Consider the following 26,579-nt stretch of genomic DNA (forward strand, 5'->3'; position numbering starts at 1 on the left):
CCCAGGTAGGCTAGTCTCTGTTTCCCATAGCAATCCGAATTACTTCATAATGTTCTTCACATTTTCAGTTATCTTTCTGTTAGTCTTCCTTGCAAGATAGTAAATAAAACTCCATGAAGGCAGGGACCATATATATTATTAGCATTTTTATTTTAATAACTAGCACAGTTTGATTAATTGTAACACAGGCTACAGTTTGAGAACACTGTTCAAGGTATCCAGGCAAGTCATCAAGTCCCAATTGACTAGATAAAGTTGTCTCTTATCGAAAAGAGATGCTGTTAAATGAAAATACTGGTTTTAATTTCTCTGTATGGTCATTCGTCCATTTTTTTCGGAGATGAGTTTTCAGCTTGCCTGTACCCTTTGAAAATCATCTTCCCTTGTTTATTTCTTTCATTGCTAACAATGAAATAACACCCAACATTACTACTGACATCTCTGACACACGATAGAAAGTTGGGTTTTTTTTAAGTTAAAAGTTAATACTGAGATGATTTTGTTACTCTTAATAACTTAGATTTAAAGGGTTTGATAGAGGGTTGGTGGAAAACCAGCTAAAATAAGACATTTGAGACTCCACAAATGTCATTTCATCACCCCCCCCCATCATACACACACATGGCCAAGAATCTTGTGAGGCAAACATAGAACAGTTTTAGAAAACTTTGAGGGTGAGGCCAAGATCTGTTGAATTTGAACATATCAGGATTTTACTTATATTTTTCATATTGTAAAGTGGCTGATATGGGAATAAGAACAAATGGACTTTTTCCAGAGACCACTTTGCAGCCCCTACACCTTTGGGGAGAAGCCCCACCAGAAGTATAAGGGAGCCTAAGTCCCTTACTCTCCCAGAGTTCAGTAGGCATTTTGGGGTACGTCTGCTTATTGTTTCTGTGAACTAGGGAAAAGGGGGTCTGGAATTCTAAGTTGCAGATACACAGCTCAACACTGAATTACTTTGAACTATGTAACTACTTACCTCAGATGAATTATCTCAAAGAGCAATTTAGCAGTTTAAGCATAAGATAGGTCTCCCAAACTTGGTGTTTTCTGCAGAGATCCCTGTTATGACCTCTAGAGAAAAATTCTACAAAAATTGGGTGTCTCTGGGTTTAGAGTAGTGACTTTCAAAGTGTGTGCTCCCCAGACCAGCAGCATCGGCATCACCTGGGATCTTTTAAGAAATGTAAAATTTTAGACCCTTCCACAGACCTATTGAATTGAACTCTGGGGATGGAGCCAGCAATCAGTGTTTGACAAGCTTTTCCGGTGATTCTGACACAGGCTACAGTTTGAGAACACTGTTCAAGGTATCCAGGCAAGTCATCAAGTCCCAATTGACTAGATAAAGTTGTCTCTTATCGAAAAGAGATGCTTATGGGTTTGTCTTTGCAGTCACTCATCATTTTGAACTTCGCATGTTTTGTTACAGATATAAAATTGATCTGCTCTTTCAAGAATTTTCCTTCTCTCTGATATTCATTAAGATCAGCATTCTGGGGGTGCCTGGGTGGCACAGCGGTTAAGCGTCTGCCTTCGGCTCAGGGCGTGATCCCGGCGTTATGGGATCGAGCCCCACATCAGGCTCCTCCGCTATGAGCCTGCTTCTTCCTCTCCCACTCCCCCTGCTTGTTTCCCTCTCTTGCTGGCCGTCTCTATCTCTGTCGAATAAAAAAAAAAAAAAAGATCAGCACTCATAAAGTATCGTAAGGTGTCTTTAAGGTGATGGGGGAGTCGAGGAGAGAGGAATGCTGTGTGATTTGACCCAATGCAGGTTTTATAATTGTTCTTTTGGCTATCTGATACTGTTCGTTTGACCAAAAATACTTTTATGGGTTTAAGGAATTGTGGTTTTTCTTTAACCTGTGTCGTTTTTTTTGTTATAAATAAAAGGGTCTAAAAATTGTAGTGGAGGAGGGGACTGGAAGTTACAGAAGCACTTTGCAGCAGCTTGTATTCATCATAATTAACAATGGTAAAGAGGGTAAAAGGGGAACAACCTTCCTTTTGGTGAAAGGTACTACCTTGACCGTTATTGAAAAACGTATCTTTGGGAAAGTAAAAAATGTTCAGGATTTTTTTTTCTACAAATGCGTGGACAGTTACAGGAAAGAAAGTTTCGTGCAGCTTCTGACTATGACCCTGTTGATGATGTAACAGGTGACTATTTATTTGGGCTTTTAGTAGCCTTTAGAATCAAGGCTGCTTATTAGTGGTTGAGTTAAATATAGGTTTTCTTTTTCTTTACCAAAGTAAATGCTGACAGTGGTAACGTAAGTCCTCTAACTGTGGTGTGAAGGAGACCATTCAGTTGCTAGCTATTGATAGGAACGTGCCTTTATGGAGACTTCCCGTCATTTCTTATTTATTTTTTATGTTTTTCACATGGCTCTTGAAAACTATCTTCTGTACTTTAAACTTAATCATCTTGAAAGGCTGTATTAAACCTGAGCTTGAAATTCTGAGATTTCAATTTTAATCTTTAAAGTAACACCCTGGAGTTAGCTTCTGGTGCTTTTATTTTCAGCATAATGGCTCCCAGCTGTTAAAATTAAAATGCACCTAAAATCCTCTTCACCTGTTGGCTGAACGATAGTTTTGACTCTTTGGCTGCCTCAGTCACCATGTAATTCGTGGCTTGGAAAATGTTACCTTAGAAAGTCTTAAAATTCTAGAAATGGAGAACAAATATAGTGCTTTCGAGAAGCTGAGGAGGAGATGGACAAGAGGAGAATGGGTGTCACTATAAAAGGGTGAAAACATGAGTGATCCTTGGGTTGATGGAAATTTTCTGTGTCTTGACTGTATCAATGTTGATACTCTGGTTGTGATGTTGTCCTATAGTTTTGCAGGATGTCACCATTGGAGGAAACTAGGTAAAGGGTCGACAGGATTTCTCTGTATTATTTCTTACAGCTGTATGTGAATGAATCTACAGTTACCTTAATTTAAAAAATAGTGATCTGTGCAAAAGCCCTTAGTTCAGCTCATGACTCAGTCATGGTGGTGGTTTTCCTCAAGAAAACCATCGTACTTTGGTGAATGCAGTAGAGGTGCTCCATGCGCGCTTGTTATTTTCCACACAGGTTATTAAAAAGACATATACCTAGGGATTGAGAGTTAATAAAATCAATATTTTAAAAAACCAAAGTGAAAGTCTTTTTTAAAAAATGTTTCTTCATATTGCGAATGTGTTTTCCTATGAGCCAATGATGACAAAAACTTATTTCCAAGTAAAGTAGTTGTTTTTGTTTTTTAGGCTTGTGTTAGTATATTCATTTGGAGGATGGGAGTGGAGAAGTATTGACTTTTCCTTCAAGTTTATCTGAGTGGTGATTCATAAGAGTCTGATAACTGAAGTTGTAAGCCAGATATCAAGATATAATCATTGTAAGTGTTCTGAAGATTGGGATTGATTAGCCAACAATATTAACTATAAAAATTAAAATAAAGCATTATGACTTGTGTATTAGGGTTCTCCAGAGAAACAGAACCAATTGGATATATGTAGAGATATATATAAGACGAGATTTATTATAGGAATTGACTAACTCAAGTATAGAGGTCAAGAAATCCCATCATCTGCTGTCTAAAAGCTAGAGAACCAGGAAGCTGGTGGTGTAAGTCCCAGTCCTAGTCCAAACCCTGAGAACCGGGAACACTGATCTCTGAGGGCAGAAGATGGGTGTCCCAGCTCAAGCTTAAAAAAAAAAAAAAAAGGCACATTTGCCCCTCCCCTGCGTCTTTGTTCTTCAGGCACTGAACAGACGGGATGATGTCCACTTTGCATTAGTGAGAGCAGTCATCTTTACTTTGTCTACTGATCGAAGTGCTAATCTCCTCTGGGGACACCCTTACAGACACAGCCAGTGAAAAAAATGTTTTTACCAGCTCTCTGGGAATTCTGTAGCGGGGGCAAGCGGGGGCAAAATTCACCATCACACCTTATAATTACCTACATCTAGATTTCTCTTCATTTAAACATTTATGGCATATATACCACTCCTCAGGAACTGTGTCTGCCCAAGAAAGACTGGTATATGATTATAGCACAGGTTGCTAAATTGAATAATAAAAGTCTGGACAGGGGATGCAGTTAACTCTTAAAAGCCTGAGAGTGGCCGCGAAAAAGCTCACGTCTGGTCATTGTGTTCCGTTGTGTTCCAGTCTGTGTGGTGGTACAGATATATCTGTATATTTCATTGTACACAGTATTTAAACCCATTTATAAGGAGACACGAAAAGTAGAAAGTATTTCAAATAAAGTAGACCAGGGAAAACAAATTAAAATGGAAGGTCAAGACTAAGAGGAAAATCAGCACATGATGCATTCCAGGAGAGTTACTATGATAGATACACAGCTATATATGGTTACTGTATATTCCTGTTATAGTCTGGGTGGGTCTCTAATCCTTCTGGTATGGGAGAGAGATGTGTACAATATTTAGGTGAAGGAAGAATGCTTTGAAAGCCGTAAGAAGTACGTTTCAAAGCATTTGTACCTATGAAGGCTGGGTGATTGGGGAAAGACCATGAGGCCCTTTGGGGATGTCGACTGCAGTTGGGAAACCCTGGGGCAAGAATGTCCCTGCCTCTGTAATTGCTCTTCCAGAATCTGCTCCGGGCTCCATTCTACTTGATCACTAATCCGTCTTCTATTCAAGCTCAACACACATGGAGTTTTAGATGGTGATTTTTTCTCCAAGCTATTATCATTGGCCTTTGGCTTGTGTTTGATAATTTCATCATTGTCATCTACCATATTATTAGAAACAGATGAATGTAATTGTGGGTAGGATTTTATACCCAAATCTTTTAGCAGATTCCATGTTCTTAAAGGCAGAATGTGAAGTTTATTCTGATTTTTTTCCTGAGCAACTGTTTTTAGTGCATTTGGAGCATTGGTTTTGTGCTATTTATTCTCTGATGAATGTATGAAAAGTTGTAACAATTACTATATGTTACTTCTACAAAAGTTGTAAAAGTACATAAATTGAGGCAGATATCTGGACAATTATGTGATTTGTTTCTGGATGGGAATTTTCCATTGGTAGATAGACTCCAATTTAAAATGTTAAGAATATACAGATTATACAAAGTACCTTTCTCATTTTGCTTTCCTGACCATTATCTTCCATTTCATTTGTTTTCTACCTCTGCAACATTAGGTGCACAAGAGAAGGTATTTTCAGATCTTTCTGATTCATTCAAAATTTGACCCTCTTCCCTCCAGCACACCATTGCTAGTTTACTAGGGCCGAAGGAACACTCGCCAGCTAGCAGTTGTTAAAAACAAAACACAAACAGCCTTGGCTGATGAAGAAAAACAGTTTCAAAAACCATAAAAAAGTTCGTCATAATAAGTGAAAGAAGTAGTGTATATAATGATTGCAGTTGTGTGAAAATGATAATTTAAATTAAAAGGAAAAACTTGGCTTCCAAGACTAGCTTTGGGTGAAATAATGAGACTTGTGAGTTGTGCTTTTTGGTTTATTGTCCCCACATGTGGAGCATCCTCAAACAGTGATTTTTTTTTTTTTTTTTATAGGTTTGGGAATGTTTTATGTGGTTGGGGTAGGGGAGTGACAGGGGATTTGCCCCATGCTGGAGTGCCCTGTACTCTTACTGGATACTTGCGAGAGTGAGAGAAGCAGAAGGGAAGGTTGGCTTGTGTAATGCTCTTCGGCTGAGTGTCTCAGTGTTAACTTCCAGCCTCCTTAGTACTAGTTACAAAAAGGCTCAAAGAAGACTGGAGATTTCTTTCCCCAAAATGTATGTCCCATTCCTTTGTCTTTTTCTACTTCAAAATGCAAATGTTCTGAAAAACTCAGCATCATGCCTAATAATCTTGAATTAGCCAAATGATCAGACCTCTGTCCTGATGGTTGGAAAAATATTTCTTTGGGGAAGAGATAGGGAAGGAAAGAAAGGATGTTTATTTGAAAGAGCAGAGCTGGGGTACTTTGGGCAGCCGTAGGGTGCTATGAGCTCTCCATTAAAAATCTCAGAGGGCCTGAAGAATAAGAGAGCTAAAACAACAACAACAACAATTTTGTTAATTTGCCAGCTTGGCTGGGGATTAGTGTCATTTTTAGATATTGGTGTTAGGACCGGTTTGAAAGGCCGCAGACTTCTGTTTCCCCCTGAGTTTAGTCTGGCCTGGGCTTCCACTGTGTCAACAGTGATTCTTCCCCATGTGTGGGAGGTGGGCAGATAAACACTTAACTTGTCACTCACCCTTTCCACTTTCCTCACTATCAGTGCCCTCAAGAGGATTTCTCCATTCCTGTGCCCTTAGCACCGAAGCTTGTAATACTGTCTTGTGGTCTGCTCTTCATAAATCTGCTGTAAGTGACGTGGGTTATATGACTGGAAGTAACTGTGACTTCCCTGAAAAAAGATCTAGAGCCTAGAAACATGGGCCATGTTTAAATAAAAAGATTTAGGGCAACCAAGGACTGTTTGGCAGATTTTCCTCCAGTTCTTTGTAACATCAGTTTTATGCTCTGGAATCTCAGCAGCCCTTACAATGGAAGATGAGGTTTACGTTCTACATCACTACCTCAGTTCTATTTTTCTTTCTTCTTTTTTTTAAGATTTTTATTTATATGACAGAGAGAGACACAGCGAGAGAGGGAACACAAGCAGGGAGAGTGGGAGAGGGAGAAGCAGGCTTCCCGCTAAGCAGGGAGCCCAACCCTGGGCTGGATCCCAGGACCCAGGGATCATGACCTGAGCCAAAGGCAGATGCTTAACGACTGAGCCACCCAGGCGCCCCCACTACCTCAGTTCTAACACCGCTCCCCAAGGTACGCTGCTGTTCTTAGTTCTTAACCCTTTTGCACGAAGGAAGCATTTCTTACCCAAGTAGTGGTCTGACTTACAGAGTCACACATCACCTTCCCCTGACCACCTGCTTGCCTGCCTGGAATCTTCAATCACAGTAAGGCAAAAGGGGAGCCCATGATTTCTATAAGTGGTTTTGGGGCAGCTTTTGTAAAGTAAAAGTAAGCATATGTAAGACAACAGAATGGACTTGTCTTGGATGTTCTTTCCTTCGTGTTTCCCTATCATTTCCCTTACAGTTATGTCTCGCTAGCTCTGTAGCAGGTTTAGCAGTATTTTTTCTGTGACAGTATCTTTCCTGGGGTGTCGAAAAAGTTTATCTAGCTTATGGTGGTGTGCCAGACAGATATTTAAGTATGATGGTCAAGGTAGGAAACAATTTTGGGTAAATGCTTTAGAAACAATATAACCTACAACTTTTAAATAGGAAAAGGAAGCGCTAATTTTAAAATGAGCCATGTAGAAAAAAGAAAATTGATGGGAGCATGTCACAAGGACACAGAGGTCAGCCTGAAGGGAAGGGGGCTGCCTGTGGCGTAATCAGAGACAATTTGATCAACAAAATAATTATGGACAGAAAATAATTATAAATCGTTTAGGGATGAAAACAGGAATCCTGATGATAAATAAATGGAGGGAAAGGGGAGGAGCTCTCATTCACAGTAGAATGCCAATTGCTGACTGGTAAATGTAGAGTGGAATTCTTTAGGGTATTCAAGACAAATAACACAATTTAAACCAGATACTTATGTCTCTTTAGTTGTAAGGTTAAAATATAGTAAGGAGGAATCTCGGATCCAAAGGCCTGGACTAAAATTTGGGCACTTGATATCTTCAACCTTGGGCCAGTTACTTGTCCTCTTTGAATTTGTGTTTGCTAACCTGTGAGGTAGGGTGTGATTCTGTCTGCTTTCCAGGGTTGTGGCAAGGATTGAATTAAGTAATGCATGTGAAAAGGCTGTGTAGGCATTCCTGAAATGTAAGATGGCTGAAGTAAGGAACATAACTTCTGTGTACATCTGCAGACTAAAAATGAAATTCATACTGTAAGTAAACTTTCACTAAACAAATTTTTGGAAAACTAATGATAGTAGTTACAATAATAATAGTAGTTAACAGTAAAAATTAAAATAGCTACTTTTTATGCTTGCTGTGTGCCAGGCACTGTGCTTGTCACATCCCCCGTATTCTCATTTAATACCACGCGTGTAAGAGGTAGAGGTACCAATTGGGCCACGGACATGCACTTTAAGTTGTCACACAACTTACAATGGGCCAGCTGGGATTCAAATTGAAATCTTAACTCCAAAATCCATGCTGTTAACCACCACACTGTCCTGCTTGCCGAAGGACGTCGCTTTCCCCCCCTTTAGGCAGTTTTCTCTCTTTATGAAGGAGAATAGCATCTCCTGCTTTTAGTAGCAGAGCATGTGATCCGAACTGTATACCAGCTGCCCGAAAGCAGGGTCCCTAACAGTAAAGTGAGTCCACGGTGTTTATGGACGCTTTATTTTTCTTTCCCATTGGTCCATAATCTTCATCATTCGGTAACAAGTATCTGTTTCATGGAATATACTTAATGGAATCAAATTTGAACTCTGAATGAGAACTAATTATGTTCAGCTGCAATTACAAATTAAGCCACACTGCCTGGTGTGACCCCTGGGGATGGTCATTTACATATCAATGGTGTCTAATAAATGATTAGGCACACCAGCCCAGCCAGCAGCGCCTGCGTGATGATGGTACCTGCCCCTCACTGAGCGCTTTCGTGGCCCAGGAACTTGCCTGAGCAGCACATCATGACACCACAACACAGTGGTTAAGAGCCTGGATTCTGGAGCCAGATGCCTAGGTTGGAATCCTGTCTCCACTGATTACTACTTATATTCTTACAGGCAAGTTAATCTCCATACCTCAGTATCCATTTTTATAAAGTGTAATGAATGACAGTGCCTCGGTCAGAGTTAGGACAATGACAGGAGTTATTTGTACAGCACTTGTCATATAGAAGCACTATATAAATGTTAAATGAAAAGAAAATCTGGGAGAAGTACTATTATTCCCATTTTATTTGTAAGGAAGTGAGGTTCTGATAATCGGCTAGTAAAGAATTGAGCAGGAATTCCAGTTTCAGAAGCTTGAATCTAAAACCGGCCTCTAATTGTTGTTCTACTTCAAATACACCTTATGAAGGATTTTTTTCCTCGTGGTATTTTTAACTTACACTCTGAAGTTCTTCTTCCTTTAACAAACTCTGAAGCTCTAATAACATAGCACCTTCCTTCTGTGGTAGTTAAGCAAATAAACATTCGGCAAAGGAAAGGAACCTGGGCTAAGAGTCGGAAGAGAGGAGTCAGGGAGGGTGGCAGCGTTTGAGAGCCCGCCCTGTGGTGCAGCCCTGGAGCTCGACAGGGCTGTTGGGGGTTGTGTTCTTATCCCTACAGAAACAGGGAGAACTTACACTGCCCAGTTCAGACAGCTGGCAGTCTTGGCAGTCTTGATCCAAAGCCAGCGCATGATACCATGGCATCTGACCAAAAATGTGGACCACTGGATAAATTTTCTTGTCAGCTTCGTGTAAGGCCCTGCTGGTCTTTTCTATATCATTCTCATTTTCATCCGTGTACCTGAGAATTGGAACTGGTACTATATAGAGTTTTAGGAATAAGAGGAATGATGTGTAGAAATTTGACATAAGGTGAGAAAATCGAAGTTCCAGGTTTCACAGCTACTGAGAGACATAGGGTGAGAAAGCTGGTCCTGTATTGCCAGTGCCTACAGTCACCCCTCGTCATCCTGCACCCAGACTCCTGGGCAGTCTGACTTAACGTATCTGGGTTGAGCACAAGAATCTGCCTTTTTAAACAAGTATCTTGCTAATCCAGATGCAGGTAGTCTGAGGACTTCGAGAAAGATCGCTCTGTATTAGTTGGGTTATAATAAACAGTCCAGGAATAGTAATATAATTCACAAACATATATTAATTGAAAAAAAATAATCTATTATATGCTGTACACTGAATGATAAGGGGAAAAAAAACCCCTCCCATCTACCTTCTAGGGGCTTAGTGTCCAGGTGAGGTAAAAGTCAAATTAGCAACAAAATGTTACGGATGCTGTGATGGAGGTCTCTTTAGGCAACAGTGGGCCACAAAGAAAAGAATTCATTTTTACTGGGGGGGGGGGTGTGAGTAGAAAAACCAAAAAAGGCACCATAAAGGAGATGACATTTAGAACTGAGACTGGGAAATAGGGTCCAATGAACAAAGGTGCAGAACTATGAAACTAGCAGATGGAAACTGCAAGAAGCCCAGGATGGCTGGGCAGAGAGAGGGCAGGAGGACACTTACCCCAAAAACACGTTGGAACAGGAATCTGGGCTAGGTCATGGAGTCACAGAAGATGTACTGTGGGCACATAATCTCACAGATGTCTTTCAAGGAAATCAGCTGTGGTATACAAAAAGAATCCCTGGCCTGGAATTATCTAGGAAGTTGAGTTCTCAAAGTTGAGTTCGATGGAGGCTACTTTTATTTTTTTTAAAGATTTTATTTTTTATTTATTTATTCGACAGAGATAGAGACAGCCAGCGAGAGAGGGAACACAAGCAGGGGGAGTGGGAGAGGAAGAAGCAGGCTCATAGCGGAGGAACCCGATGTGGGGCTCGATCCCAGAACGCCGGGATCACGCCCTGAGCCGAAGGCAGACGCTTAACTGCTGTGCCACCCAGGCGCCCCGATGGAGGCTACTTTTAAATAAATTTAATGTTTGGTTTTTTTTTTCTTTTTAAGCTTGAAGTTACTGTTATTGAATACAGTTCATTCCTCTGCTTATATTCAAACTGTGTTCACATCTTTGTTTTCTGTTAATGTACTGAAGAGTAATTGATACATTCCTAGAAAATAGATACTACGAAGTTACTCCCTTTAAGGCAAAACTGTCTTAACTTTTGTAAAGATGTTCTCCCAAAAAACTAAACAGAGGGAGAGAATTTTAACAACGACTTCCAGAATGTCCTTCCAGTTTTACAGGACTGAGCAGTGCAGTGTGGTGGTGAGGAGCAGGCCTTGACTCAAAGCCTGGCCCTCAGCGCAGCAGCTGTACTGACCTTGGAGGTGTTACTGACCTGGGCGGAGCGCGCTTCCTCGTCAGTTGTGAAGATTCAGTGATCTGTTACGAACTCCACGTAGGCAGGGACATGGCTGTCCCATTGACTTCTGCGTTGGCCGTGCCATGCACAAGGCCTTGCCCGCAGTTGGTATTTCATGGGCGCGCGTGTGTGTAGTGCAGTGACCAATAAGATTATTTCAAACCCTCCTTATTGTTGCCTCACCACCACTAAGCAAACAGAGATAACATGCCAGCACTCAGGGATTTGGGGCTATATGTTTTATTAAAATTTAACCTTGATTAAAGGTTCTGAGAATCTTTTCTTCAGTGTGTAGTTTCCCTGACACATCCTGAGGTGAGGAATTGCGTTTCATAAGTGCATATACTGTGAACTTTTCAATGGTCATCCCCTCTCCACCCCTCTCTCCTCGAAGTGTTTCTGTTCAGAAGGTCACTGAGCACACACTATCTAGGGACATCTGTCTAGTACGGATAGTGTACCGGGCACAGCTGCTCTGGCAGCGTCACCGTCCCTTGTTTTCATGGGGGAACAGCAGCCACCGGACTGGCGCTCGGGCCATTCTTTGATTAGCGCTGGGCCACCTTCCTAGTTTCCTGAGTACCCACCTGAGATGGGGTCTGGCGCTGAATTTTATACATGGGAAGCCCCAGATATAAAACAGCACTATCATCAGTAAAAAGGTGTGCGGAATTTAGGGCAAGAAGTCCCTTAGAATTCAAGTGCTTTGCTTTTTTGAGTGAGGAAATTGAGACTCTGAAAAGTTAAGTGATTTGCTCAAAGTCAGAAAAGTAGTTATTATCCTAGCCGGGGCTGAGCTCAGATGTCCTGACTGTTACCTAAATGCCTTTTCCAAGTCTTCAGAACTCAGAAGGTTTATGTACCACTGGGTACCATCTAGCTTGTTAGCCATCGTATGTGTGTGAACAGATGTAGGCAAGGGTCTGGCCATTTTGTTATCAGAACTCTCGTGTGTTTAAAAAAACAAAAAACAAAAAAAAAACTTGTTCACCAGCGTCTGGTGGGTCACAATTTAGGTAGGAATTTGTCAGCCCTAGTCTCATTACTAGGCTACCACTGACTTGGTGATAGAATTTCAGAGAGGGCTTCAAAATCTTGAAAAAGCTCACAAACCTAGAGGGTGTGCATGAATGCTTTCCAGAGCTCAGCTCCTCTTTCCAATTTTAGCTGTTTCTTTTTCATGCCTTTTCCTTGTGCCTTGGCAACGCAGAAAAGCAGAGTCCAGTAGTGGAATCACAAATGTCTCCTGAAACTCACTTCCTGAAACTTTCTTAGTTTGGTTTCCCTGTTGACTGAGAAAGGGATTTTATTTTATTTTATTTTTTAACTAAAAGAGACTTCTAAAAACTTTGAAAAGCAGAGGTCTGTCTCTGGGAAGAGGCAGCAGTCTGACTTTTCTCCCCCCTTACTTAGGAAGAGAAGGGAAGACAGCATCCTCCTTTTAAAGACATACAGCAATTAGAGATTTTCAAGTGGGTGGAAGGAGGCATTGTGAAATTGCCTAGGAGTCCTCCCCCACCTCCACCCCCAAAACACACTTCAAGAGGTGGTGTGAAGTCAGTCAGGGTTCTTACCAGGGTTGGGACTCTTAGAATATAGGAATGACACAACGCAGTCTGATTTTTAAATGATTGAAATCAAAACGAAATTTGTGTATGTAAAGAAAGGTGTTTTACCATCGGGCTTCTCTTTCCAAAGAGATTCTTGCAATTCAAATTAACCAGGAGCAGCCCTGGAAAGAGAAGCCACAAACTTGAGTCATTGTTCGAAATTGCCAAGTAGGAGTAACCTTTTCGGTGCACCAAAGAAAACTTCGGTTCACCAGAAGAGTCCGTGCTTCCGTATCTGTTTTCCATAAAATAGAAATAGCCTGAAACATGGAAAGAAATATTAAAAGGAAGACATTTCTCATTCTCTCTGCCTTCCTATTCCTGACCTGAGTCAGGCCTAGAGTTTGCAAATCCTGTTTCTCTCAGCTAGTTCATCCACCTCTCACCTAGGAAATAAGACTTGTACGTAGAAGCTACATTTAAACATGGGTAGTTCATCTGGGTGTTTATTTTTTCCTTTTCTCCCAGTAGAAAACAGCTCTCTTAATCTTGCCTTACCTGAAATATTATTGAATGAAGGGAGCAAGGTCTGGGGGGTGGTAAGTTGAAGAGACGTCTGGGAGGGAGTGGCAGCATTGTCCTTTAGGGCCCACACAGACCAGAGGGGCCTGGGCCCATCACCTCCGAGCAGCTTGTGCGTGTAGGTGCGGCCCTGCCTCACTAGCCTCCGCGTGTCTCTTCCACGCTAACGCTTCTCTCTAGGGCTAGCAGCTGTTCCATATCCCAGACCCAGATCTTTCCACTCCTGAATTTAAATACTGTTTATAGTTTGGATGCCCATGTAATTTTTTGTCCCCACCAGGACACTTCTGAAAGTGACATGGGTCACCTATTAATTCCACTGGATGCCACATACAAATTGGGACTGTCCCAGGCAAGCCAGAACATACGGACATCCTACTTTTAAGTCTTCAAACTACACAAATTAGATTTGATAAACATGGATTATATATCATCAAGGAGATAGAAGTATCTCATAACTGAACTTGTTAAATTGGACTAGAGTTTTTTCCTTTACATTGGCTGACCTTAAGTTTAATTTTCCAGAAACACTTCTGGAATTCATTCTACTTAGCCATCCCTTACGCTGTATAGGACATAATGTAACTTTCTTGGAGACTTAGAGTCACTGAGGCAGGAGAACGTCATGACTGAGAGTGCTCCATGCCTTCCTGATTCTTGACACTTCTTGTGTGACCTTAGGTAAATCACCCTGTAAGCACTCTTCTTTCCAGAGTGATATAACATGCTCAGCATGGGGCCAGGCTTAGAGCAAACATCTGTGATGACAGTGGTGTGTTAAAGTAAATTTTGTGGATGTGATCCCCTAAAATCGATTTGATGAGTGTCTCCTTGCTTCTACACAAATGCTGTTTAGTTCTGAAGTTTGTTCTGTATATTATTTGTCTCCCTTCTTGCTGTTACTGGTCACTTTTTTGCTGTAGCTTTCTGAGAAATGAATAACCTGTTAAGAATTGTGACACTGAGTCAATAGGAAATCCATACATTCAGACTCTAGGGTACTACCACCGGCCCCAGCACAGTGTGCCATTCCGGGTACTCAGAGCCATAGGTAACGTGGCACATCTTCTTGGAGTATCAGTTTGACTTGATTGTAAGTTACTTAAAAAGTCACCTTTGTGTTTGGTAAGTAATAAGGAGCAGGACATAAAATGTGTATGAATTTGGCAAGGTAAAGAAAAATTTCAGTGTAATTTCGCAATTCCAGTGGAACTGCTGGGATCCCAGATGAGTTCACTTTCTGTCACTGGTGTTCACTGTGGTAAAAAAAAAAAAAATATTGAAAAACACTGCAAAAACGTCTCAGAAAGATTCTGCGGGTAATGTGAGAAGGTCTAAAACACTGGTGACAGCCATTTGTTAAAGGGTTAAATGGAACTTCAGATAAATTTGACAGAAAGTCCTTTTTTTTTTTTTTTTTTTAAGAAAAGTCCTCTTTCAAGTGGGGAGGGGGTACCTGGGTGGCTGTCAGTTAAGCATCTGACTCTTGATCTAAGCTCAGGTCCTGATCTCAGGGTTGTTGAGTTCAAGGCCTATATTGGGCTCTGTGCTGGGTGTGGAGCCTGCGTGGGGGAAAATAAATGCATAGGATATCCATTTACTTTTTACCTTGCAGTTCTGCTTATTAACTTTTAACAGCCCATACGAGAGAGACATTATATGTCTTAAATGTTATGGCTGCTTTAACATGGAACTTCCTTGCAGCTCTTTACTTTTGATATCTTCAGTTGCTTTTGATATCTTCAGTTGGTTTTCACTATAAGAGCTGGTATGTCTGTGATAACCAACTGGAATTCCTTTCCTGGATGGGTATTCTGCATTAGGGGATACACATTATATAGTGCCAGAAGTAGAGATAGTAGGATAAAGCTGTTTTAGTTGGGTATTAATATACTATTGAAGAGCTCAGAGTAATGGTTCCAAAACTTTGAAGATGGGATTAGAAAAGGGAATCGATAATAAAACATTTTAGCCATGTTTAAAAATTCATAGAAGCCAGTTTTAAATTGCCTCTTCACATTTACTTTTTGAACAGTTTTATTAAGGAATAATTGACATAGAATGAACTGTACATGTTTAAAATGTACAATGTGATTAGTTTTGACATATTCCTGTGAAAGTATTACCACAGTGAAGATAAGGAACATACACATCACCTCCAAAATTTATTCTCGCACCTTTGCAGTCTCTTCCTCCGGCCCTTATTACCATCTCCAGTCAACTACTGCTCTGCATTCTGTCACCATACATTGGTTTGCATTTTCTAGGTTTTCTATGCATGGAATTACACAGTACACACTCTTTTGTAAAGATTTTATTTATTAGAGCACGAGCATGACCGGAGTTGGGGGAAGGACAGAGGAAGAGGAAGAAACAGGCACTGAGCAGGGACCCTGACATGGGGCTCAATCCCAGGACCCCAGGGTGATAACCTGAGCCAAAGGCAGACGCTTAACTCACTGAGCCAGCCAGGCACCCCTACACTGTTTTTCTGTCTGCCTTCTCTCAGCATATTTTGAGATTCATCCATGTTGTTGTATGAATCAGTATTTCATACCTATTTATTGCTGAGTAGTAGTCTACTGTATTGATATACCATAATTTATTCATTTGCTTCTCAGTGGACATTTGTTTCCAGTTTTTGGCTATCACAGATAAAACACACACACCTGTATGCATATGTTTTCATTTTGCATGGGTAAATACCTAGAAGGAATTCTGGGAAGGAAAATGGCTGGGACATATGGTAGATATGCTTAATTTTGTATGAAACTGCCAAAATGTTATCCAAAGTGGTTGTACCACTTTACATTATAGCCAGCAATATATGAGAATCCCTACTGCCATCACTTGATATGGTTGATCTTAATAATTTAAGAAAATTTATTGTGGCAAAATATATATAACATAGTACTTATTACTTTGACCATTTGTAAATGTACAATTCCGTGGCATTAAATAAATTCACAGTGTTGGATAACTATTATCACTATCCATACCCAAAACTTTCTCATCATCCCAACAAAAATTCTGTACTCATTAAACAATAACTACTTTTTTCTTCTTTCTTCCAGCCCCTGGTAACTAACTTCTATTCTACTTTTTGTATCTATGAATTTGCCTATTCTAAGTCCTTCATATAAATAGAATCAAAATTTTTGTCCATTTGTGTCTGACCTATTTCACTAAGCACAGTGATTTTAAGGTCCATCTTATTTGGTGTAGAGTCTACTCACATCTTTTGCCTAATTTTTAATTGTTTTTTTGTTTTCTGTTAATGAGTTTTGAGGTTCTTTATTCAGTATACAATCCTTTATCATCTATGTGATTTGCAAGTATTTTCTTTGAGTCTTCGACTTGAATGTGTTAGCGTAAGACAACACTTCAAAATAAATATCCTCAAACAAGCGTTTGGGAGAAAAATCACAAATTCAGAAACTACAGAAATGGACAAAAATTGGAAGAAAATCAGTGAGAGTGATAAAACTTAGAAAATAAATTTTAGGACAAAACCACTTCATAAATAGTAAATTACAATGTGCCAATGGGAGGATAGATTCTTATTAAAATGTAAGAAGATTCACTGAAGAAGGCAGGAAAACAACTAATGAATGGGAGATTTGGAAAGAGGTAAAAAGGGTCTGAGAGAATGCAGTTGGAATGGACAACAAAGAAGATCTAAATATGTATAATTGGAGCTCTTGCGTTCTTAGAGACCATGGAACAGAAGTTAGAGAAAACCTAAATCTACATATTGAAAGGACTCACCAGCTACTTGGGAAAATTCACCTAGAATGATAAACTTTGAGACAAACCTTAGTAAAACTATAGTAGACCTTCGAGACAAAGAAAAGTCCTTAGGACCTCCAGGCAAGAAGAGCACATAGCTTGTAAAGGCAAGAACATGCTGAAATCAGACTTCTCAAAGGCATCCTACGAAATTGGCAACAGTGAAAAAGCATTTCAGGAAGCTTAAGGAAATCAAAGACAAGCCAAGCTCTCTTTCAGTATCAGGACTACAGAAAGTTTTAAATACGTAAGCGTGAATACTGTTACACTGAGCTCTTCCTGAGAAATCTGATGGGGTAACTTTATTCAACTAAGAGATAACAAGGGAAAATTTGGTGATGAAGTTGTAGAGAGAAGGCAAAAATAAGAATGGTGATATGGGTGGAAAAATAATATGTAAACCACAGATGTTCTGACAAAGTAGAAAGAGTGCAAATTTAAAAATGGAATAGAAGAACAGAAAAAGAGGAAAGCAGATTAAGATCATTGGTTGTATAGATAATAGATGAGAGTCAAAAGATACTACTTAAAACTTAGCAAGTGGAATATACAGTTAAGTAAGGAATAGATAAAGATTGAAGACACTAAAAGTACAAATACAAAAATAATCATGCAACAGAAATACAAAGCTATCTTAAGAACTTCCTTTAAAAATATAGAAGACAAGGAATCACATCACATAGAGAAATAAATATGTGACAATAACTGTACTATAGAATAACATGACAAGAGTTGAGACCAAGCCCATTGTTCATATCAGTAAATTAAATGGGCTTAACAATTAAAGAGATTTTCAAGTTAGTTAATAAAGCAAAATTCAATGCTGTAGTCAAGAGACCCATCCCTTCAAAAAAGAAAAAGAAAAGTGACTAAAAAGGTTAAAAATAAAGGAATTAGCAAAGTTGTATCTGGCAAATACAAACAAGAAGTAGGGGCTATGAATCAGATATCAGACAAAATAGAATTCAGACCAAAAAGTATTGACACAAAAGACACATTATAATGTACATATAATGTACCAAATATCACAGCAAACTCCTGTATAAAGCAGAAACTGTAGGATACGGCAGCAAAAACAAACAACAACAGAGCACCTGGGTGGCTCAGTTGGTTAAGCATCTGCCTTCATCTCAGGTCGTGATGTCCGGGCCCTGGGATCAAGCCCCGCATCGGGCTCCCTGCTCAGCAGCAAGTCTGCTTCTCCCTCTGCCCCTTCCCCTGCTCATGCTTCTCTCGCTCTCTTTCTTGCTGTCTCTCAAATAAATAAAATCTTTAAAAAAAGAAAAAAATAAAGCACACTAATAGGAACGGTAACATACCAATGTAAGTAGAAGACTGGTCATGTGGAAAAAAACATAAATAATGATATCAAAAGAGGTTTGCAGATTATGCCCACAGGCCAAATCTGTTCTGTTCCCTGTTCATGTAAGTGGTTTCCTAACTCAGCCACATCCAATTTTTCATATATATAATCTATGCCTTTCTTGCTACAACAGGGAAGTTGAATACTTATGACAGGGGCCATACAGACCACAAAACCTAAAATATTTACTCTCTGATCCTTTGCAGAAAAAAGGTTGCCAACCCCTGATACAGGAGACCTAAGCAACATTATTAATAAAGTAGCTCTTACAGATACCTATTAACACTGCACATTGATAATAGAAAATATACATTCTTTTCAGCGTACAAGGAACACTCACAAAACTTTATTGTAGGTTGCAAAGAAAATAGCAAGTTCCATAAATTAGGAATAGTGCAATCAGCATTCTTATCAGAACACCATAAACCTAGAAGTTTAAAGCAAATAAGCTTCTTACACCTGGGAATTTAAAAATTATTCTATTAAATGACCCATAGGTGAATGGGCAAATATAAACAAAAATTACATGTTGTTTGGAAAATAATGATCACAAACACACCTACATATCAGAATCAATGGGATACATTTAAACCTGTGATCAGAGGAAAATTCTTAGCCTTGAACACCTTTATCAGTAAAAATGTAAGGTAAAAATAGGTTATTTTTAAACTTCCAGTCAAAACTAGAAAAAGAACAACGTAAATCAAAGAAAGTATGAGGGAAGAGAGAATAAAGATGAAAGCAAAAAATAATAAGAGAATTTAAAAAAATCAACAAATTCTGGTTTCAAAAAAAGACCAAGGATCAGGTAATTAAGGAAAAAAAGATCGGGTGGGGAGAAAGCACAAACATAAAAGGATAAAAGAGGGAAACAGCTATTGATACAGAGAATATAAAAAACTTCATTATAAGATTAATTTGCATACCTTTATGCAAGTAAATTTGAAAACCTTCATAGAATGGATAATTTTCCAGGAAAAGTATAATTAACCAGAATTAGCCTCAGTAATCATAGAAAGTTTAAATTTATTTCTGTGGAATGAATAAAAATTATTAAGAAACTACTCCACAAGAAAGCACCAAGCCCAGATAGTTTAACAGGGAAAGTCTACCTAACATTTAGAGACTAGTTAGCAATATAAGCAGAAATATTTATGAAGCAAGTACAACAATGATATCAAAACCTGATAGAGATCACACACACACACACACACACACACACACAGAAACCTGGATCAGTATCACGTATGAATATGGGTCTAAAATTCCTAAATATGAGTTATTAGACTCTTAACACTTCACATGACCCAAACAGGTTTTATGCCAGGAATGCAAGAATAATTAATCTTATTAATTAGGTCTAAGAAGAAAAATCATAATAACTATCTTCAGAAATGCAGAAAAATTCTCTGACAAAAAACACCTGGGGGTGCCTGGCTGGCTCAGTCGGTTAAGTGTTTGACTCTTGGTTTCGGCTCAGGTCCTGATCTCAGGGTCATGATATCAAGCCTTGAGTCAGGCTCTCCGCTCAGTGGGGAGTCTGCTGGAGATCCTCTCTCCCTCTCCTTCTGCCCCTCCCCCCACTCACATGTGCTCTCTCTCAAACCTTTAAAAAAAAATTAACACCTGTTCCTGATAACAACACTGAACTATAGGAATGGATGGTTACTTCCCTAGAGTCAACATCTTAAGGGGAAATAATAGAGGCATTCCCACCAAAGTCAAGAATAAGTCAAGTGAGTCCACTGGCTCCAGTACTTTCTTAACCTTACTTTGGCACTATTAGCCAATGCAACTAGACAAGAGAAAGCAATTGGAAAGAAAAGAAGGAAAGCTCTGTTAGTGACATATCATTTACCTGGAGAATTCTATAAGGAATCAATGATAAAACTAACTCAGACAACAAAAGAATTCAGCCAGGTAGCAGTATATAAAAGAAAGAAAAAATAATTACGAGTTAGAAGATATAATGGAAAATTCCATTTAAAGAAGCAACAGAAAAGATAAAATATGAGTAAACGTAATAAATGTATAAAACCTAATGCAATGTTCTAGATTGAATTGTCCCCCCCCCCCATTTATATGTGGAAGCCCTAATCATAAGTTTCTCAGAATATGACTGTGTTTGGAAATAGGGCCTTTAAAAAGTTAAAGTGATCTCTACATCTGAAACTAATGATGTAGCATATGTTGGCTAATTGAATTTAAATTTTAAAAAGTTAAAGTGAGGTCATTGGGGTGGGCCCTAATCCAGTCTGAGGACACAAAGGAAGAAAATAGCCATCTGCAAGCCAAGAAGAGAGGCCTCGGGAGAAAGCATCCTGCCAACACCTTGAGCTCAGGCTTCCAGCTACCGGAAGTTGAGTAAATAAATGTCCGTTGTGTGAGCCCCCCAGTTTGCGATATTTTGTTATGGCAGCCTGAGCAGACACACACAGATAGGAACTATAGAACATTCCTAAAAGGTGCAAAAGTAGACTTGAAGAAACCTTCCTAGGTTTTGAAGAGGACATCTGAGCATCATCAAGATATTCTTACTAAGTTAATTTATAAATATATTTTGACCTCTTACTAGTACCAAAATCTCATTTTTCTGCAGGTAGACAAGGTGATAACTAAAGTTGATATGGAGGAATAAGCATACAAGCGAACTTTGAAAGAGAAGAACTGTAAGGGGGAGACTAGCCCTATCAGCTATTAAAACATATTATAAAGCCTCTATAATTAACACAGTGGTGGTGGAGCACCGACTAGAATAGAATGGAATGGAATGTCTAAACATAGACCCTAACATATATGGAACTTTATGAAAAAGGTGGTATGTCCAATCACTGAGGCAAAGATGGGCTTTTTAATAAATGGTGTTGGGGCAACTGGCCAACCATTTGGGAAAAGATAAAATTAGATCTGTTCCTCATGGTATAAATAAAACTGAGCTACAGATGGATCAGAGATCTAAGTAAAGTAGGAAACTTCATATGCACTGGAAGAATGCATGGGTGAGTTCCTCCTTAGAATCTGGGCGTAGGAGAAGCCTTTCTGTGTCTCAAGATCCATATGCAATAAAGGAGAATGTTGATAAATTTGATTACCAAAAAAAAAGAGCTTTTTCACATAAGTAAAGTCAAAAGACAAATGACAGATTGTGATAAAATACTTGTAACATATAAAATAGCACAGGCTAAGATCTCTAATATGTATTTATATTTTTTAATGAAAAATTAAAAGACCAAAAAATGGCAAAAGGCAAAAGCAGACCATTTGCAAAAGAATATATTAAAATGCCCCTGAAATGCAGATGATCGACTTTCACCAAAAGAGAAACGTAAATTAAATTGCACCAAAATACCATTTCTCACCCATCAGGTTGTCCAAAAAATCAAAATCTTGGGGCACCTCGGTGGCTCAGTCGGTTAAGCGTCCAACTCTTGGCTTCGGCTCAGCTCAGAATCTCAGGGTCATGGGCAAAGGCCCTCATCGACTCCACGCTCAGCACGAGTCTGCTGGAGATTGTCTCTCTCTACCCCTGCCCACCCCTCACTCTCTTTCTTGCTTTCTCTCTAAAATAAATAAAATCTCAAAAAAAAAATCTTTTTAAAAAAATCTTGACAAAATAGTCTGTCCTCGGGGCTGTGGGGGAAAAGTCACTCTCATACATGGCCGGTAGCAATGCGAAATGGCACAACCCCCGTGAAGGGGTACTTGAGGATAACAAAGTTACATGTTCATTTTCACCCAGTATGGCCACTTCTGAGGATTGACCCGGAAGGTACTCCTTTAACAATACGACAGTATACGTGCATAGGGTTATTCATTACAGTGTTACGTGTAATGGTAGAATATCGTAAACCTCCCAGACATGGGAGATTGGTTGAAGAACCTATGGTGCTGTATTACCTGTAAAAACAAATGAGGAAGATCTCTCTAAACTAGTAAGTTAATTGTAGGATATAGGTGAATAAAGCAAAAGTGCAAAAAAATATAGAGAGTAGGCCACTTTCCTGTTTAGTAGTAAAGACAAAATAAGGAAGCACGGAAGTTAAACACATCAGTTTAACGTTTTCATGAATACAGGAAGGATAAACCAGGGGATAAAAAGAAATTGATTATCTTCTGAGGAGGTTAGATGGCAGGACCAAGTAAACAAATTGTAATGGATGTGTAATAAGATGCCACACACAACATCGGATGAATCCTGTAGACATAGTGTTGAACCGAAGAAACCAGACCCAAGAGTATATATTATTCCATTTATATGAACACTTGTGCATTTTACTATAGATGTGTAATACCTCAATACATTTTTTTTTTAAGTTTATTAAAAGATACTTGTACCAGGGCGCCTGGCTGGCTCAGCCTGTAGTGTGGGACTCTTGATCTCAGGGTCATGAGTTCAAGCCCCACGTTGGGCATGGAACCTACTTAAAAAAATTAAAGATACTTGTACCTACGTCAGCAGTGGCAAAATTCATCTTATTAATCAGAGGTTAATTAATAAAAAAATAAAAAAGTTAATAAAATAAAAAGTTAATAAATAAAAAAGTGATTTTTCTCAAGTTTATCTGTAGGGTGGTGCTTTGCTGTAGTTGGTGGCGCACTTCCCAGGTCATCTGCAAAAACTGGAGATGTCATCTGCGCTGTGCACTAAGGACGGCGCTGTGCCCTGGAGCCAGACCACCACAGCACACAACAGAGTTAACTGCAGGAACACACGTGCCAAACATGAACTTGAGGTGTAAGTTGCCTCCTGCTGCCACTGTTGTGTGTGAGCAATGAGAAGAAGCAAATTCCCAGGTCTAAAATTATAGGCAATAGGAGTCGCTGAAACAGGGGCTCCAGCAAATAGAATGTGTGTGTGTAGCGGTGGGGGGGGGGGGGCCTTTGAAGGGTCCGGATAGAGGATGGATTCCAGGTGTTGTCTGCATTTGGGGGGCAGGGTTTAGAGGCCAGTATTTACCCCCTTTTAAAGACGCTAATCAGGATTGAGACTATCGCTGGATTACCGTGAAAGGCAAGTTGGAGAGCAGTACCTCAAGCTGCAGCGGCTAAAAGAAAAAGAATGTTTGATTGCATAGGTAATTCAAAGGTATTGTGCTATTTCGGAGACTTTATTTATTTTGGAGTATAGATTTCTGTTGACATTGGGGGAGCCTTTATGACAATTGGGAATTTTTTTTTTTCAAAATAGTTTATGTTTCGGGTGACTACTGAAAGGTAGAAGGAGGAATTATGCTTTTGATGACTTAATTTGTGTAGATTCCATCACTGTGCAGTAAAGGAAATACATTTTTTTATACTAAAAAGATTTGTTTTTAAGGGATCAGTTAGTGGCAAATTTATTTCTACAGATTAGCAATTTAAGATATAGCTTATGAGACCATTTAAGACCCTCAAAAACCTGTTTTTACTTAAAGACAAACTTCAGCTCATGTATAAGTGATAATCTTAAGTGTTCAGGGCACATTTTCCTGCGGAAATGGTATAAGATATAGATAGATTCCCTGGAAAGCCCTTGAAAATCTACTTCATTCCTAATGTCACTAAATATTGTTTCTCTGGGAGAAGGTATTGCGAGATGTAACTCCCAACAGCAGTAGCAGATTTTAAATCTCCTCTCTCCTCCATGCAGGTTTCCAAATGGGTGATTTTCTAGCCCAGGCCGGGAGAGTAGTAGGGGTTCCGAGGGCCTTCATCCCTGGGGAGGAGCTATCTGGAGACTGTGGTGGGGAGTTGAGGGTCTAACCCAGCTAGGGCTTGTTATCCAGCCCTTCACTTCCATTAGCATCTTATTTATGGTGGCTTTGCCTCTAGAGGATTCTGGAGATTGCCCACCCTGCTAATTATTAACTCCTTAGGTTCTTGACAAACAGAGCTTTTAGGGATGGCTTGAGCTGTTTTCTTTCCTTCTCTAATGGTGTGTATGTTTTTGGCCTTTATACCTTGAGTATCCAATTAGCAAAATGTGGATTGTATAACCTGTTTCTTCCTTTGCCTGTCAGGTAGTGCTGAGGACTACTGAGAAGTGGGTTAAATGCATTTAATATCCTCAGAGAAAAGATTTTTTGTGAAGTATGACTACGTGGACACAACGTAAAGTCTGTCCCACAAAACATCCTATTTTGTTTAATGAACTACCTTCATTGGCATTTGGATTTTATGCTGCTCACTGTATTTATCCTCTCAGCGTTATTTACTGTGCCTCCTTTTGTTTTAAAGTGAGTTAATGTGTCAGTTTAAAACATTTGTGGGGAATAACTCATACCATTCGGTAAGTATTAACTCTTTCAACGTAACATCTTATCAACCAGAGCTGTGAACGTGGAATTCTCGATGGTGGTATACGTTCTTAATTGTGTTTCGGTTTTTAGTGAATGAAAACATGAAGAATAGGGGAACCTTAACATTTTTAACTTAAGAGGTGTGTTGCAGACCTTCCTTGGGCAGTTGGGGCTGCGGGTTTCAGGCATCAGTCACCCCCGACCTAAAGAGACTATTTGTTAGGACATTGATTCCTCAGTGAAAAATGGCTTTGTGTTTGAATGATGCTTTTGAGTCGGCAGCAGGGCAGGGTTTATTGTGACGTTATTACAGATTTTCATCATTTTCATGTTTGTCTCTCGCTTCTCTTTCCCTTTTTCCAGTTCTTCCTCCAGTGCTGGTTCCAAGACACAGCGAATATAATCCTCAGCACAGCCTCTTAGCTCAGTTCCGTAACTTAGGCCAAAATGAGCCTCACATGCCACTCAACGCCACTTTTCCGGATTCTTTCCAGCAACCCAACAGCCATCCGTTCCCTCACTCCCCCAGTAGCAGCTACCCCAACTCTCCTGGAAGCAGCAGTGGCACCTACCCGCACTCTCCCACCAGCTCAGACCCAGGAAGCCCTTTCCAGATGCCAGGTGGGTTGGAACGTTCCGGGACGTTCGGGTCAGGTAGACAGTGCAGCTGCAGGAGTCGGGGGGAAGCCGGGTGCACCTGCACACAGGGAGCTCTTCAGCTCTGCTCCGTGGCGCTCTGCTCTCAGATGTCCTGTTTTATTTGTCAGGCACAGAAGCTTGAATAAGTTTTATTTTTGATTTTGAAGGGTTTTGAAACAGCTGCATCCTTCTGGGAGTGGCCTAATTGTTACAGTCTCTGCTCTTGATAAAAGAGAGAAAGAGAAAAATAATGTGTTGTACACATTTGCTGTACATGGGAAGGAAAAAACCCTGTTGTAAGTGCAACCTCAGAAAAGATATTTCCTGAGGGATCACAACCCCCTACTTAATTAAATTCATTTAAGTGGTGATGTAATCCCAAGAAACATATACTTTAGCAACAAAGGAAATGCAGCAGAAGTGCTGGAGACCATCTGCTTGTTTAACTTAGCAAAGACAAAAACAATTATCCTCCTTTTTTAGATTTAACTGATGGTGTAATGTTTATCAAAATAAATGATCAATTAGAACATTGTATTTTTCAGATTACAGGTTGGTAAGCAAGCATCTCACAAAAAATGATTAGTGCCAGATTTCTTGCCAGTGTACTTCAAGAAGGATGCTCTACACCAAGATGTACTTAACATTGATTAACACTTCTAGAAGGGACAAATGGGCGGGGAGGCCTTTTATTAGGCCACTTGAAATGTTTTAAAGTAAATGTGGTTTTGGCAACAGTGCTGGTATGTCCTCAAAAATTGAAAAGTGGTCCCCACTTGATGATGTTGTCTTTTATTTCTATATTTATTACTTCTTTTGGTTTTGAGCCTTTTATAAAATTACATTGTTTTGTCTCTCAATCCACAACTGTCGAGGATGAGGCAGGGCAGCAGGGGTATAGATGAGTTTACAAATCAAACTAAGAATCATCTGATGATTTCCTATTCACCCCACTCTCTCCCAGACCCATTGGGTTTGATGAACAGGTAAGTGGTGAAGAGAGAGTTTCAGAAGCTTTTGAGCAGTGGCAAAGCCAGGGTGGGCCCAGGAGTGAAAAGCTGGCATATTATTGCTTGAGTTTACACTTTGTCCCCGGCTGTGCAGGATTAAGGCTACAGGCCAAGTAAAGGAAATGTGGAAAAGAGAAAGCCGCCAGGCGTGGGAGGAGGCACTTGTGGGGATAGTAGAGTGCCCCCCCATCGCTATCTGCTGGTCTCGCCCAGTGGTGCTGATGCCGTAGGTTGCTGAGGAAATTCTCACCAGCTCGTTTGCAGAAATTGATTGGATTGGGTCTCAGAGGATGCTCTTTGTTTTCATTCCTGGCTGGAAGGAAAGCAGAGTCAGTGTTACAGCTGCAGGGAAGAAGCTGAATTA

The 26,579-nt window shown here is 39.8% G+C and overlaps 1 protein-coding gene across 2 annotated transcripts in view; it reads left to right on the forward strand.

Moving 5' to 3' along the window:
• The window catches only part of SMAD1 (SMAD family member 1), a 74,802-nt gene that overhangs the window by 32,975 nt on the left and 15,248 nt on the right, over positions 1-26,579 (forward strand). For both annotated transcript variants that reach the window (XM_040626343.1, XM_008685444.2), the window contains exon 3: positions 24,930-25,187. In XM_040626343.1, coding sequence (XP_040482277.1) covers positions 24,930-25,187 — 258 coding nt within the window. The remainder of the gene's footprint in view (positions 1-24,929; positions 25,188-26,579) is intronic.

Source organism: Ursus maritimus, unplaced genomic scaffold, assembly GCF_017311325.1.
Source record: "Ursus maritimus isolate PB19 unplaced genomic scaffold, ASM1731132v1 scaffold_11, whole genome shotgun sequence".
Classification (NCBI taxonomy): Eukaryota; Metazoa; Chordata; class Mammalia; order Carnivora; family Ursidae; genus Ursus; species Ursus maritimus.